Source organism: Passer montanus, unplaced genomic scaffold (assembly GCF_014805655.1).
Source record: "Passer montanus isolate IOZ18808 unplaced genomic scaffold, ASM1480565v1 scaffold97, whole genome shotgun sequence".
In the NCBI taxonomy this organism is placed as follows: Eukaryota; Metazoa; Chordata; class Aves; order Passeriformes; family Passeridae; genus Passer; species Passer montanus.
The window spans coordinates 1,807,119-1,823,892 of record NW_024375145.1 but is presented as its reverse complement, the minus strand read 5'-3'; the positions used below and the strand labels follow the sequence as shown (position 1 = coordinate 1,823,892).

The following is a 16,774-nucleotide window of genomic DNA, read 5'->3' as shown; positions in this document are numbered from 1 at the left end:
GAAAAATTGCTAAAAACAGAAGGTGGCAACTGCTGGATTGTGACTGTACTTCCTTCAGTGCTGATTGGAAACATTTGCCACTGGAGTGGAATAAAAACCTTCATGAAAAATGAATGCTGTTTGTGTACCTCTCAGTTTATTTCCTTCTGAACTTCCAGCACAGTCACAGAGTCCAAGAGCTCAAACAGTCGAAGGCACAGAATACAAGTTGACAAAATTCATCTCCATTCACCAGCCCAGCAGTTACCACAGCCTTCAACAGGTCACTTCACTCCTCCTTTTCTGCCAGCAAAAGGAAAAATAACACTACTTGTGTACCTGACAAAAGAAGAGCAGTATTACAGTGATTACTGAAAAACAGGCTTTGTTAACAATTTTTAAAAAGTAACTGTCCACTTACCAAGTTCTGTCAGGGGACAGGATTTTGACTACTAATTCTCCTGAACAAACACAGCAGAAAACTGAAGAATATCTTGTTTTTAATTCTTGTTACATATTAGTACAGAAAATGAAGAAACTTTGTGCTACAGCACAGGTGAAATGGTTTGACCATGCTGTCCAGCAGCCTCACAAGACAGTCTCAGGAGAATTTTGCTTTGGCCACACCAAATTATTTCTGATTAGGCCTACCTGGCAATATTCTTTTCTTACAAAACTTTGCAACACAGGTACTGCCAGGCACTAGCAATAACAAATTATCATCTCATTTCAGCAGCATCACTCAGTGTCAGAAATTAGGAGTAGTCAAAGAACAAAGTGTAAGAAGCAGCATTAGAATTGCTGTGAAGAATTGCTTTGTCAGGAGATGAAGCACACTGGGGAAGATTCATGGGATGAAATGCTCGTGGTGTTAATTTTGCCAGTCTGGGAGCTGTAATGTCACCTTTTCTCCTTTGGAGAGTAGAGTGCTGCACGAACTGCTCGACTGATCAAGGAGTTTGGGCTGGAGCCGCATTTCCTGGGACAAAAGAGCAGGATGGAGAGATGAAAAAGACATTTCAGAGGTCATTCAGTCTGGCTGATAAAGGATTTTTCTCCACAATCTTTATTTAGCTCAGTTCTACAATTCCCAATCAACTAAGTCCCTACAACAACTGTAATTTACTGTGAAAATTTAATTTATTTGTTTTGATATTTGATAAAAATTTGGTATTGGTATCAATGATTTTGCTCATTTATCATCATCAATGATAATATGTGAAATATATTTTTTCTTCTAAATATATATATATATTTAGAAGAAAATTAAATGGTCTAATGACCTTTTAATGCATTTAAAGCACATGACACAAGGAACAGGGCTATTAATGCTCTTGCCTGGCACAGGTGAGATGGAAACCCAAGGCATTTTTCCAGGCAAAAGGAGGAAGAGAGAGGAGAGAACCCCCCACTTTGGGACTTCGTGTGCAGTAATTTCAGAGGTGCAGCAGATGCATTTCCCTTGAAAAAGAGGCACACACTGCAATCTACTGCAGTGCCCTGGCAACGGGACTGGAGATGACCAAGCTGATACCAGGTGCTGCAAGAACAGAATTTCACTCTGCTCAGCCTTATTTTTCCAGCCATGGCAACTCCTTTGCCAACTTTGATGCAAAATCAGGGCCCTCTCAGCCACTTTTTATACTAGCCATGTCCCAAACCCAACGAGTCTTCCCTAAGATAATCCAGTGAGATGGTAACAAAGCTAAAATTAGAAATCAAGAGCTGTAGCTTCCAAGGAAATGCACATTATGTGACGTTTTTTCATTACCACTTGCATTTACTGTTAGCAAAAATGGCCTACAGAGAACACTCCACAGTGAAGAATCCTCCCCCAAAACTCAGGGGTGGGTGACACCATGGTTTACTCAAGAAATTAAAAAACCCATCCATTTAAAAGAAACAGTAAAGAATCATATAAATAATTAATTCTGAAGATTAAATAAGGGCTATAGTGTCACAGCCTGTAATGGCATCACGCAAACTATGCAGCTGATTTTAAAAATTATGTATGCAGTGAAAATACCAATCTATGGGGGCATATAATGTGCTCAAATAATACAATTAATCATCCTCCAGAATAACTTAATGAAGTAAAACTTTGTTTATATGTGCCTAATGTTGAAAACTGCAGACTGAGATGGAACATTTCATTGATCACAAGTGGTGAAAACCATCTTTGTACATGAACTCTGGTATTTATTTGAAGGACTTGGCTGCTAACAGGAATTTTAAGAACAAAGAGGGACATTTTGTCTCAGGAATATAAGAAAAGAACAAAGAAAAGGAAAAAGGAGAATAAGAAGAAAAAAGAAAAAAGCAAAAAGAAAAAAGGAGAAAAAGAAGGAAAAGAAGAAAAAGAAGAAAAAAGAAAAAGAAAAAGAAGAAGAAAAAGAAAAAGAAAAAGAAAAAGAAAAAGAAAAAGAAAAAGAAAAAGAAAAAGAAAAAGAAAAAGAAAAAGAAGAAAAAGAAGAAAAAAAAAGAAAAAGAAAAAGAAGAAGAAAAAAGAAAATGAAAAAGCAAAGCTTTGGCCCTCCTGAGCTCTCCACACCCAGCAAATTACAAGGAAATTTGGAAGTGCACAGTTGGGAAAATGCCACATCACAACCCACCATTTGCATACAGAAGCTTTCCCTGAGCAGTGTGGTCTACAGACTGGTGGGGTAGCTGTGGTTTACTATACACACAACAATCCTAAAACTATTTAAAACAGCAGATTATAGCTACATAGGTAAAACAAATGTTTTTTGTCTACCCTGTTGTAGTGCATTCTGTGCATTTACTTTGGACTGCTTAGCTGTGCCAGGCAGGACTTTACCACTGGAAAACGTATGGTTTAATAGACTCTTTAATTTAAAAAATAATTTCATCAGCATTTGCGTAGCAGAACAGCTTCAGTGCTCCTCCAAAAGTCTCAGACCTACAGGCAATTACAGAAACAGTGCAGCTGGGTAATGGAACACTGGAATACATGCTGGCACCTCCTGGAAATAGCATTGGAAAGACCTGGGAATGGTCTAGGAAGTGCTCAGGTGACCCCCCTGCCATGTTAACTCCACACCACCTCCCCCTCAAAGAGTAACATTATATATTTTGGGGACAGGAAGGTGACTAGGCCTGCTATTGCCGAGCGCTTGGTGTAAAACCAGCCAGGGCTGGATGCACGGAGGGGCTGGCTCCTCCAGGGCTGGCTGGGCACCCACACCGGGCTGGGGTGGGCGGCTGCAGCCCCCAGGGTCCCTCATGGCCCTCAGGAGCTTCACACCCCGCAGGCACCTCCAGCCCGTCCCTCCCTCATGGCTCTCGGCCCCTCATCCCTCATTCCCGGTGCCCCTTCAGCCCCTCAAACCTCTCATCCCCCTCGGCCCTGCTATCCCTTCAACCTCTGATTCCCCTCATCCCCTTCTCCCCCTCACTCCCGCTGCCCCTTCAGCCCCTCAATCCCTTCAGCCCCTCCTTCCCCTCCAGTCCCTCCTTCCCCTCGAGCCCCTCCAGCTTCTTATCCCTCATTCCCGCTGCCCCTTCAGCCCCTCATCCCCCTCAGCCATGCTGCCCCTTCAACCTCCGATTCCCCTCATCCCCTTCTCCCCTTCAGCCCCTCATTCCCTTCAGCCCCTCATTCCCCTCCAGCCCCTCTAACTCCTTATCGCTCATTCCCGCTGCCCCTTCAGCTCCTCATCCCCTTCCGCCCCTCATCCCCCTCAGTCCCGCTGCCCCTTCAACCTCTCATTTCCCTCATCCTCTCATCCCCTTCTCCCCCTCACTCCTGCTGCCCCTTCATCCCCTTCATCCCTTCATTCCGTCACCCCACTCCTTCCCTTCGTTCCTCTCATTCCCTTTATCCCCTCGCATCGTTATCGCCCTCATGTCTTTCATTCCCTGCATCCCGCCATTCCCTCTCATCCACCCCGCTCCTTCATTCCTTCATCACTCTCGCTCCTCCATTCCCTCATCCCCCTCGCTCCTTCATTCCCACATCCCTCTCATTCTCTGAGCCCTCTCATTCCCCCATTCCCTCGCTCCTTCATCTCCGTCATTCCTTCATCCCCCTCGCTCCCTCATACCCTCATTCCCTCCATTCCCTCATCCCCTATTCCCTCTCACCCCCTCAGTCCCCCATTCCCCCCACCGACCTACGCGCATGCGCAGCCGCCCCCCCGTCCTCCGCCCGGAGCCGCGCATGCGCAGGGCGGCGGGGCCGGTGCCCGGAGCGGCGGGAGGAGGAGGAGGAGGAGAAGGAGGAAAAAGAGGAGGAAAAGGAAAAAGGAGGAGGAGCGCACGGTACGTGAGGGGCGGCGAGCGGGGCCGGTCCCTCCCGCTCCTCCCGACCCTGTCCGGCGGGGCCGGGAAGACCGTGGAAAGGAGGAATCTGTGCGGGGCTCGCCTGGCCTCCCGCTGCCGGCCGGGCCCGGGTCCTGTGGGACGGGCCCGGGCGGGCCGGCTCGGGGCTGGAGTAGGGAACACTGAGGGGGGATCCCTCCATCCACCCACCCAGACATCTGCCAGGGCTGCCAGAGCACGGGCAGGCTCTGCTCAGGGCTGCCAGGGGCAGCAGCAGCAGCAGTGGCCATCCCAGGCAGGGCAGGCAGGGGCAGCAGCAGGAAGAAGAACTTGTGTCCATGGAGGGTCAGAGGCCTGGGGCAGCTGCCCAGGGAGGGCCTGGAGTGTCCCTGTGTGGAGCCATGGCAGCCCCAGCTGGGCACGGGGCTGTGCCCCTGCCCAGGGCACCCTGCCTGGCCTGGGGAACCTCCCAGCCCCAGATATCCTGGGATTCTTCACAGCTCTGTTTTCCAGAAGCACTCAGCGCTGTTTCAGCCCTGTGAGGGAACTTTCGCTCCTCACCGATTTGCATTCCTTCATCAGGGCTGGGGAATTTAGGGAATTGCAGAAACACCTGCACTGTCTGTTTCCTGCTTTTCCCCTTTCCTGGCATCCAAGAGGCACAGAGCCTTGGGTTAACTGCTGTTGAGGGCAATGTGCTTCAAGTGCTAATAAATAATTTTTGTCGTGGGCAGACAGGATGATGATGTGACTCAGGGTCAGATACTGAAAAATAATGAGCATTGTGTGAGATGCTGTGTCAGTTGCATTTCTTGTTAGGGAGGGGTGTGATCTGGTTGTAATGGTTACAGGTTGTTGTTGTTACAGCCACTGACAGGACAAGGGGAATGGCTTTAAAATTGGAAAAAGTAAATTTGGAGTAGATAATGGGAAGAAATCCTTCCCTGGCAGGGTGGGCAGGGCTGGCACAGGGTGCCCAGAGCAGCTGGGGCTGCCCCTGGATCCCTGGCAGTGCCCAAGGCCAGGCTGGACACTGGGGCTGGAGCAGCCTGGCACAGGGGAAGGTGTCCCTGCCATGGAACAAGATGAGTTTTTTGGCTCCTTCCATCCAAACTATTCCAGAATTCAGTGGTTTGTTTGTGGTGCTGCAGTGCTGCCTGATGTCCTCAATCCTCTTTGAAATGGGCAAGGGAAGGGGGGCAAGCAAAAATGACCAAATTATCTGAGAAAAACTTTATCTTCAAAACCCTTTGAGCGGCAGGGAAGGCTTTGAAGCCATATTTTTGGGCTGCACTGCACTATTAAGGAAATACAAGTTAAAAGTGCAGCTCTGGGCTGCCCAGTACAGGGATGACACCACAATACTGGAACCACTCCAGCAAAGAGCCCCAAAGATGTTTAAGGGTGTATGAAGCAAGGCTGAGAGAGCTGGGATGAATCAGCCTGGAGAAGAGAAGGGTCAGTGGGATCTTCTGAATGCCCAAATATACGTGGGGGAATAAAGAAGGTGGAGCCAGATTTCTTCAGTCGAGACAACACAAGAGGCAGCAAGCACAAACTGATGGGTAAATGCTCCCAGTTGCACAGAAGAAAAAAAACATTCCCTGCAATGGTAATTGAGCACTGAAGCAGGTTCCCTGGAGAGGCTGTGGCATCTGCATCCTTGGAGATAACCAAACCCCAAGTGTAAACAACCCTGGGCAACCTGCTGCAGTTTGGCACTGCTGAGAGCAGGGGGAATGGACCAAAGGTCCCCAAAGGTCTCCTCCTGCCTCAGCTGTTCTGCAGATCCACGATTCCCTGATGGAATTGAGGAAAAGTCTTTGTGTTATTTAAAGCAATAGTTGTTTTTTCCCCATATGCTTTGTTATTTGGCTGTTCAGTTGCTATGAATTAGTGAAATTTCTTGGTGTTCTTCTCATCTGGCAGCACTAACCTCCGGTTTGCTCTGCAGGTGTCCTGTAGCATGGCAGGTGAAGAAGACTTCTTTCTGGAGGAGAAGAGATTCAGGCAGTTCTGTGAGGACTTTGTTAAACACTCGCAGCAGATAGGAGATGGCTGGGAGTGGAGAACTAGCAAGGTAAAACAATCAGAGTGATGACTTTTAGAAACTCTGGGTAGGCTTTTTGGGCTGCTGCCAGCCACCACAAGCTGAAACATCCTTTACCTGCACAGGTGTGTTGAGGTGAGGGCTTAGGCCAGTGCAGGTATGGAATAGGGCTGTGGATCTCTGAATCCTGGCCAATCTGTCAAAACCCTTTCTTAGCTCTGGGCAGAACCAGACAATGAATGTCCCTGTGAAATTCAATCCCTCCTACTCTGTGTGGTTTTATGTCCAAGGTTCACTTTAACCCTTTAGGCTGAAATAGCACATAGCCTTTGTTCCAGATCCTTGCCTTAGTATTTTCATTACAATACCTGTCAGCTGCATACAGCAGCCAGAAATCTCTGCCAATATTAATGATCAATTCTCATTATTTGCTGCTTCTCCATAACTTTCAAACCCCTACAATAATAACTACATATTGTTTCTAGGTCATTAATCAAAATTTTAAATAGCACAGGGCTAAGACTAGTCCCAAAGGACCCCATTAGAATCACTTCTTTTATGATGATTTACCCATTTTTTAAGTTACACTTGAGATCTGTGAATTAATAAATTTTCATCCTATAGCAGCATGTGTAATATTAGCGTGGAATTGTTTTAATTTTTTTTAATTTCCACTTGTGGAATCCACTGATATCTTAGGGAATTCTGAGCATGTATTGTTCCACCTTGTATGTTTATCAGCCAAACATGTCTTCTGAAATTACACAGAAAAAAATTCTGTTTTCTTTAAGAAAAATGCTTTTACTATACATATTTTTTCATTTGCTGAGTTCTATATGGCTTTTATTATTTTGCTGAGGATAATGTCAAACTAATATGTGTATAGGTACACAAATTATCCAGTATATGTATTATAGTGTATAAATATGTATTGATACAGTATATAAAAAATTATTGTTACAGTATATGAATATATGTTGATACATGCTGGCTTTCTCCAGCATGCAGGTTTTCATGTTCTCTTTTTTGTATATTCTTTCTATTGCAGAAAATTTCCTGGTCTAGCTTTTATTTAATTTTTTTGTAGAGTTTAATGGCTTCAGTGGTTTCCCATGTTTTCATGAATGTTTTTGGAGAAAAGTCATGCTTTTTCCAGTGTGTGCCATCGTTTTTACATGTGTAGTAGTACATTAATATCTGTAACCCTTTCATCACAGACAATCAGAATTTCAGTAAGAGGGAGGACCTTGGACTTAGATTTGTTCCATTTAGGAGTTTTTATAACAGTGCAAATATTAGCCAAGTGTTACAATGCACCCTTTCTTACAGAAAACCATTTGAAACTTTAGATTTCAGTTCAAGGCTATATTTGTGAGGATTTATTCAACAAAGAAAGATGCTCTGAGCCTCTACTGGGAATTTAATACATGGGTCAAAGTCTGAACTTTCTGTGAAATAAGAAGCTTTGCTGGAAATAGCAGAATAAGATAGATTTTTGTTCTCATATAAAAAAATTCTGAGAGGGTTGTTTTCTTTTTTTAATGGGCCAAGTTGGCGACTCTGTGATTTCAGTGTGTGATAAAAACCTGGCCGTGGAGACCATCCATTTACAGTGTGGAGTCTGGGAAGAAAGCTTTTCCTCAACAAGATGTCTCATTGTCTTTTTGCCATTTTTTTTTTTTTTTTTTAAAACCAGTGTATGTGTTGTGGGTAGTTTGGGGCACTCTTAATTTTGCTGATGTAATGCACTTGGATCCCATTCCCCATTCCTGACCCACGTGAATGGAGGCATTGATAGCAGTGAGACCACACAAGTGAGCCAGGCTGGTAGAACTGTGCTCCCGTGTTTTCTGTGGAGATTAAATTTAGATGATGAAATACTCATTGTTCTCGTGGAGCTGGCTCTTGGTGCATAAGCTCACATGGCCCAGGCAGAACCCTGTATTTATAGCTGTAAGTGAAATGTTCCAAATGATGTTATTTTTATAATGTGTTTTCTTGGTTTAGGGTTTTTTTTCCACCGGAAGAAAGCTGTAAAAAAGCCAAGAGCACCTCTCCTGCAGGAGCTGGCAGAGCTGAACTTGGGTGCTGCTGTTAATGGTTAAATCTTGCTGTGGAGGTCGAGATTTACCTGAAGCAAACGAGGCTCTGTTTGCTCTCTGCTTTATGTTTGTTTCATATTTAGTGAGGTTAATCCAGGTAATCATACCAAAAGCTGCATTAGTTCCCTTTGGCTTTTGGTACAGCTGCAGTAGGAAGGGACTCCCTTAGCACATTAGTGGGATCATGGTTCTGGCTACAGCTTTGATTTATAGGGGTATAGGAGAGTACAAAACACTACAGAGTGCAGCAGGAGGGGTGCTGCTCCTTCCTGCCTGCTCTGACACAGCTGCAGAGATAGCTGGCTCCAGGTCTCCATCCATCCATGTTTTCTCGTGGCTCTCCCAGGATGTGAGGGCTGTGCAGTTTGACTGCACTGTGTTGGGGGCAAGAACCGTTTCAGGGAGGAGGAGGAGGCTCAGTCCAGCCCTGCTCTGGCACACCTCACTGTGCCGTGGGGCGTTTCTCCTCTGTGGGTGGCTGCAGCCCTTCCTCTGCTGCTCTCAGTGGGACAAATTCCTCTGCAGGTATCTTTCCTCCTGCTGGCACTGTTGGGAAGCTCCACGAGGAGACACTTGAGAGGAACGAGGACATGCTTGAGAGGGAGTTGAGGGTGAAAAAGGTGGATTTTCTATCACCAGTTTAGACTTAGTTTTCTTTCACCATTCTTTGTGCACTGGGTTCCTCCCTGCACAGGCTGCACTTGGCTCTGCTGCCAGGATTTGCAGGAAAGTTTGGTGGGTTCATGCTCTTAAGGAGTTTTATTGAGAAAATAAGGTATATAGTAGGAGAAGTGAGCAATGTAGTTGCCTATAGTGTTATTAATGCTTAAAAATCAATGGAAAAAGTACATGTAGAGAGCGTTATCCTTTTTTTACTGCATGAAACTTGGTCAGAACAAAGTAAACAAGTAGCTCATAGTCAATTTGGAGATACATTTAATCTACGGTGTCTTTGGAAAGAGAGAACTAGTCTGTCAGTATAACACCTGTGATGGTTTAAAGGTAAAAATACATGGCATAAACTGTGTCAGCAATGACAAATTAACCAAAGAGTTAAATCATAGTTAAATTTGCAGTCTTGTCAAGAAATTTAATGCTATGTTGATGAATTTTGTGGTGAGACTGTTTTGAATAGAATCCTTTTCCATCAGATGTTGTGCATATGCTGTTTGTCTAAAATAAAATGTAATGAAACAGCTAATAAACTCCCAATTTATTTGTTTCCTTTGAGAAGTAAATCCTTGTCGTGCAACTACTGTTCTTTGTGTTCTGTACTTGCTTTCTTCCTTTCAGAGTGTACCTCTTATTAAATGTTTTCTCTCCTCTTGCTCCTAATTAGGAAAAATAAAATGTGCAGGTAGACAGGCCAGTAATGCAGGAAAACTCCTAAACCTTTCTTCTGCCACTCTGGGGTTGTACAAGAGCACTTAACAGCTGTGGGCTGTGTGGCCTGGGAAGCAAAATGATAAAATGGGAACTGGGAGAAGGCACAGCTTCGTCTGTTTTCCCTCACGTTTGACCTCAGAGGTGATCAAGAGAAGGAGACAAGTTGTGACTCTGCATACATAAATTCCGAAGTGGTTTTGCTTTGTTTTCAGGACTTTGTGAAGTTAGAGGGAGAAACAGAGCAAAACCAAACTCAGCCTCTCAAGAGCTGGAAGTTAATCCTGGCATGAATGCATTGAAATAGGTCAAAATCATTAATAGCTCCTCATCTCTTCATCACCTTGGTGCACTGCCTTCCTGTTCTTTGGCACTTACCCTGATCCCCAGGGTGCAGTTGTCTTATTCCATTAATAGCTGTATTAAACTTTATTTTTGCTGTTGAGGCCTGTGACTTCCTTCAACACCAAGAACTGGTGTAAACCATCCGTGAGAAGGTGCTGAGGAGCACTGCAGTCACTGGTGCCTATAAAAAGACTTGGAGCCTGTGCCTAAATACCATGCTCTGTTTATTTTCTAGAACAGTGAAGGCATTTACCATTTTGGTTACAGAAAATTTCTTTTTTCTTTCTCTTTTTATGAACACAGGACCTTGGTGATGGTTATCTTAGTAAGACACATTTCCAAGTAAGAAGCAGACACGTCCCACCAGACCTCAAGGAGAAAAACAATGATAACACTGAACAAATGTTATTTGCACATGTAGAAGTAAGTACAGATTTTTGAACTTACGCGTTTAAAAAGTAAGTAATAAAATTAGAAACCACTATGCTAGTAAGTCCTTTCAGCAGGACTTCAGATTTGAAGTTAACAGTGGCTTTTAATTAATTGTCCTACAATTATAGGAAAATTAATTAATACACCTCATTGAGATATACAGAAAATGGGGAAGAAATTAAAAAGATGCCAGCATCCTTTATGTAGGTGTTCTCCTCATAGGATAATATTTCTTGGCATTTTGATTCACTAACATTAAAGAAACTTTTTTTGTGTGTGTGTATGTTTGGAAAAAGGTTAATCATCCAGATTTATTTATCTTAGAGGTAAGTGTTAGTTAAAAGAATAAAGGAAACTTTGAGGTTAAGACTAATTTGAAGTGATATTAATTGAGTAAGACTTTTATACTCAGTGGCTACTTTTCTGCTGTGGAACTGACTTAAAGACTGAGCGATTTTTTGAAACTGATGGGGGGCAATGAGATGTTCCTGAAGGAGAATAAGTGTCTTTCTTCCAGAAAATGAAAACTGTTCATCAAACTCTGGTTGGACTGATGTGAATAATTATTTGCTTGCTTGAGTCTTCATTAGGCCTTCAGATTATTGACTAATCAGGATATAAATGACAGGAATTCACTCCCTTGTTATGTTGTTACCATAAAAAACCAAAATAAATCTTGGATTATAATAGACTGAAAGCAATGTATTCTGTGTGCTATAAACTGTTGAATAGGTGGATGTGGTAAACTTTGCAGTTGCCTTTTTCTGCAATTCCTTTCCTTTTTTCATCAGCACTCTGATTGCATTTTTTCCCCCACTGAGACTCTGGTACATTTAAGACATTTCTGGTCTGAAATGAGTATTCTTTTGGCCTGGTTTCTGAAGGAAATGGCACTTAAAACAATTGTGCTATTAGTCTGTGATACAGTCATTTCTACTGATTTCTGAGCTCACTCGCAGGTTTTCAGCTGCATTTTAAAGAGGGATAGATATCCAAGTCATTTAACAAATAGCTGAGGCATTTTTCAAGTTTTTATTTAAATTGTATTCTGATATTTTGTAGAAAGAAGGTGGGTATCAATGCTTCAGGGGTTGTTATTTAATTGTCATTAACAACAGTGTTTGTGTACTTCAGTCCTGACTTGTAACAACAGATTACTGTTTATATTGAAAGTTGGTTTTGATTATTGTGACCTTTTTTTTCCTTAAATAATGAATAAAGTCTTCGTTACGGAGTGCATTTTAAAAGAACACCTGTAAAAAGCTACTGAGTCCTTCTTCTGGTGTCAGTTACAGAAAATATAATGAAACAAAAAAGATTCAGAGTCTCTAACATATTGAAATGTTAAATACACCGAAATATTCTAATAAATAATAGACTGAAATAAGATTCCGGGCCAAACTTTATCCAGATTTATCAAGATACTGAAGTGAGTAGTCCTTGAGAGATTTGGAAAGATTTCTTTGTTTTTAGCCACAGTAATGTACAGGCTGGAAGAACCCTCTTGGAGAAGGAGCCTTTGTACCTGTCGTGTAGGAGCAGTAAAGATGAAGAGTGAAACAAGAGAAAGGTCTTAGAAAATTATGGAGGTTATAAGACCACAAAAAAAAAATTAATTTCTTCTCCAAAATATTCAATGCCTAATAGAGATGATGTAAAATTTACATTCTACATTGAGCTGAAGGGTAACCAGACTGTTAAAGTTATTTAATCTATCAAATAGGAAAATGAAATTAGCTTTGGATGTGTAGAGTAAAGCTGTGTGTTTAACACTAAGAAATATGAAAATGGTGACTGTAGAGAGGTTACATTTCCTTAGGCATAGCAGTTCCTGTGCAAGATGCATGTTCTTTTTCACAGATATTGATTGCTAGAGACCAATTCCACTCTTAATAACAATCTGTTATTTAAATAGGTGTTAGGTTTTGGGGGTTTTTTTTTAGTTTTAATATATGTTGTACCCATAAATCACATGGTGTAATGGAATTACTGCAATCTGTTTGAGTAAGTTATTGAAATGCATTCTGATGAAAAGCAAAAGTTGTGATCTTGGTGGAAATTGGAAAGGTTTCTTCTAGCTACATGCATTCAATATTTACTCTTTATTTTGAAAATTAATAAATTTTATTTTTATGTATTTGGAGCTTTAAAAAAGCTCTAAAGAGGAAATAAAATTTATTTTGTAAAAAAACCCAGCCATTGACTGATAGTTGCATATTTCACAAATTTCAGTTCCAGAACTGCTGTTATGATCTTGATTTTTGTATATTGTATCTCTGTTATTGTATCTTATTGGAATATTTCCATCTGACTAATCTGATCTCCTCCAAGGTGTGGTAGATATGATGCATGTGCATATAATAATATAATTAACCAGGAACAGTAAGAAAGGAAAAAAACGGAAATTAAGATCTGAGTAATCAACATTCATTGTTAGGAACAATCAGTGTTGACACAAATAAAAAAAGAATGTGCTGTGGAATATGCCAGGGCATAAGAGGCCAGAAGATTTTCCTCCCCTCATCTTGGAAATCCAGTTCAAAGGTTACAAATAGAACATCAGTTTTGGCAGTCAAGGTGAAAATTTGGAGGAAAATCAGAAGACGGATTCTTTGAGTGAAGTTATGGGAAAGTTATTCATAGCGAGGATTTAACTCCTGTGTAAGGGATTGAACCCCAGACACATCAGGGAGGAGGTGATGTAGAATTAACCATAAATATCTCCTGTTTTAGTGAGGTACAGTTAGGATGTTAAAACTGCAGAGTGGAAAAATTATCATTGCTCTACTCATTTTTAGTCTATGAAAAGACACTGAAACCTAACAATGTGATAAAGAAAACACACAAATAGCTTGAAGTAACTTTATTCAAATAGCAAATCAGTTATCACAGTTTCAAAAATGTGCTAATCTTATAGGATCTACTGGAAACCTAACCAATTTACTTGGAGTTTGTTTCACCTCATTGATTAGCACGGATGGTTAATGTTCCCAACCTTCCATCTCATTGATTGGTGTCTAAATATCAGGAGCCTTCCTGGTGAAGGAGTGATGAGTAACTTTGTATTCTGGTCTTTTCCACAGAGCAGTCTGTATTATGTGCTGGTTCCTTTTATACAAGTTGTGTTTTCATCTGAAAACCAAGAATAAAATTCTATGTGGGTTTCTTTCTGCTTATTTTAGATATCTGCAATATAGAGCTTGTCACTTAAATCTTTGTTTCAGCCTGAGGAGGTAAAAAAGCATTTTTTGGATATAAATCAGTTGACCTATTTTAGGTGTCTCCTCTAAGAGAGGATGAGTCTAAAAGGGTGTGTTTTTCCTCAGGGGTGATCAAGGTTATGCTACATGGCTGTAGGTGCCTGCATGTTCTCATGTGAGCCCCCTACAGCAAAAGGTGGCTCTGGGCTCCTTACAGCACTGGGAAATTTTGCTGGTGACTTCACTGGAGCTGAGATTTCCCTTTGATGGTGGAGCTCATACTTAGCTGAGGATTGTGTTTTGTAAAGGAGCAACTTAAAGATAGTTTAAGGAGTTTGTCTTCTTATACTTGGCAGTGTCTCAGTTGTCAAGCTGTTTATCTTAATGAGGTGCCTGGGGATCCTGTCTTAGGCAGACCCCATTTTTCCATTTTTCCATCCTCCTGGAAAAGGATTCAAGCTGCTCTTCTGCTATGCCATCCTCTGATTTTTGTGGTTTCAGTTTAATCAAGATGTTTATTTCAGCATTCTGATTGGTAAACAGAAACTGCTAATGGCATTGTGACTGATGATGAACTTCAGGCCAAGTTGGTGGAGGATGCTCTTCTGACCAGTGAGATGAGATTCAGTCCCTTGGATATGAGCTGAAGAGTCATAAACCTTTTAGAGGCTCTTCCAAAAGAATAAAAATAGCCTGAGATGCAAAGCAGGGGACAGATAGGAACACATGGGCGCCATTTGAAAATTTTTAAGTTGCCATTTTGTTCTGGTTAAATTTTTATTGAATCAGTTGTTGTCTTTCTGAGCTGTTCTGACTTTATGCCAGCTGAGTGTCATCTGTACTTTTCCACAGGCAGCATAAATCTTGTGTAACCACCATAAAGCGTTCTGGCTAATTCAACAACAATCTTCAGTATGTATTCTTTCTTTATCCAAATCAAATCAGTCCTCCCAGGACATCTGTCAGGGTCTTTATCAGTGAACATGGGACTGTGTTTTCTTTTCTAGCCAGGACAGAACAGTTACATACATTATTGCATGAATTCTTGATAAGGTGAAAAATACTGTACAAGATCCAAAGTGAAGGTAGTTCTCCTGCCTCAAAGAGCTTATACTCTAAACGACTAAAATGTGAAAATCTGGATTCACTTTATGCATTCTCTTTGTTTGTTATTCAAATAGCCCAAGGGAAGCAATAACTTGGAGTAATAATTCTCAGTGTGTGGTTTGTCTCAGCTCCTCTGGGTATTGCAGAAGAAGTGAGTCAGCATGGAACCGTTCCTGGAGCTGGAGCCACTGCCACTTTATGAAGGAGTGGGCAGGTTGGGAATGCTGAAGGTCTATTCATACCTGACACTGCCTTTGGAAAACGAGCACTGAGCCCCAGCAAACATGCTGATGAAGTTATGCATTTGCTGCATTGTGGGCTCCACCTTTGCTGGCAGCTGTTCGTGACTGTTGGTGAGGATCTGCCTGATGGGGGATGTGGCAATCGGTCTGACATCTTTCTTAAAGGTTGTAATTCCATTATTTGCTGTTCAGCTGTGCTTTTAAGTTTGTAGAAAATGGAAAACTACACTTTTTAGCAATTATTGATAATTTTTTCTCTAAACAAATCCAGTATTTTTACAATTAGGAACAGCTCCTTTTTGGTTTTTTTTCTGTGCAAAAATAAATAAGATGAACACAGTGTAAACATTTGCATAACCACAGCATTTGTTGGATGGGTAAGTGAAAACCCAGCAAACAGTGCTTAAGGAGAAAAATGTAAATACATTTAATAGAATCCAGCATTCACTGCAGGAAATTATGGCAGTACCTTAGAAAAGAGGAAGAAAATCAAGTATTGCATACCCAAACCATCAGTTTGTAGTAAATGTATTGGGCTCAAGAGCAGTGAAGTTGCTGGTGTACCAGCACTGTTTTCAAATGTCACAGAAATGAAACCCAAATGGAGACCTGTAAAAATAAATCAAGAAATCACTTATGCAGGAGAGTTCTAAAGTGTATTGCAGAAACACAGTGAAGATCCTCATGACTTTGCTTAAAAATCTATTAATCTGAAAGTGGAATTACGCTTTATTAAACCACAGGAAAATATTCCAGTGTGGATTTTATTAACTGTTGTCTGCATGGAAAGGCTTGGCAGAATAAAGGCATTGTTTAGAAATATCAGGGCTGGAAGAAACTTTGGTGGAGGCATTGCACCCCTTCCTTGAGCTGGAGAAGAAGAAGAAAAAGAAAAAGCAGAATTCCTCAGACAGAAGCCACCTGAGTCCTGCTTTGGGGCTCCTTCTGTGCTGGGATTCCTGAGTCTTCAAGGAGGAAGTTTAAGTGCTTCTGTTCCTGTAAAGTTCTGGAGGCACGGGAGGTTTTTGTCTCCCACACACAGACCTTTGTGCATCGTTTTCTGCATGTCACGTTGGAATCCTGGCAAATCTTGTTAGCAGTAGTTACATTTAGTTTCCAACAGCTTTGATGACATGCTGTTGGCTTGACTGTGGTTGAGGGTGGTGGGACCCTGATCTGAATTCTCTTATCTTGCACATTCTCTGATTGCTGTTCTGTTTCACCCACTAATAACTTTCCACAAATCTTAGGAAATATATCAAAAGCAAGTATATAACCTAATTATGATGCTTTTGGGAGAGCTGGAGGAGCACTTTGTATGACCCCCAAAAGTGATTAATTTTCTGTTTAGATGTTAGCATGGAGTGATTTCAACTTTTTATCTGCCATCTTGGTATTCAGAGCTGTCACTTAATATTAGAAGAAAATGCTACATCAGACACAGGAAAAGATGCTCTAATTAAGGTTTGGTAACTGAATGTGACAGATGAGTTGGAGTCAGCCTGGTTGAAGGCATGATGTCATTCCAGCACAATGTCTTTCTTCTGCAGTAAATAAACCTTCATTTCCTGTGGAGCACGCTCTGAGGCTGTGGGGAGTGAAGGTGATTTTCCCAGAATCTGAACTTTGAGAGAGCAGTAATGCCAGAGACAA

At 41.9% G+C, this 16,774-nt stretch overlaps 1 protein-coding gene across 1 annotated transcript in view; it reads left to right on the top strand.

The window, feature by feature from the left end:
• Window positions 1–4,154: 4,154 nt before the first annotated feature.
• ATG10 (autophagy related 10) overlaps window positions 4,155–16,774 on the top strand; it is a 58,797-nt gene continuing 46,177 nt past the window's right edge. The window contains exons 1-3 of the mRNA XM_039696337.1: window positions 4,155–4,260; window positions 6,215–6,340; window positions 10,444–10,563. Of these exons, the coding sequence (XP_039552271.1) occupies window positions 6,227–6,340; window positions 10,444–10,563 (234 nt within the window). The 5' untranslated portion in view covers window positions 4,155–4,260; window positions 6,215–6,226. The remainder of the gene's footprint in view (window positions 4,261–6,214; window positions 6,341–10,443; window positions 10,564–16,774) is intronic.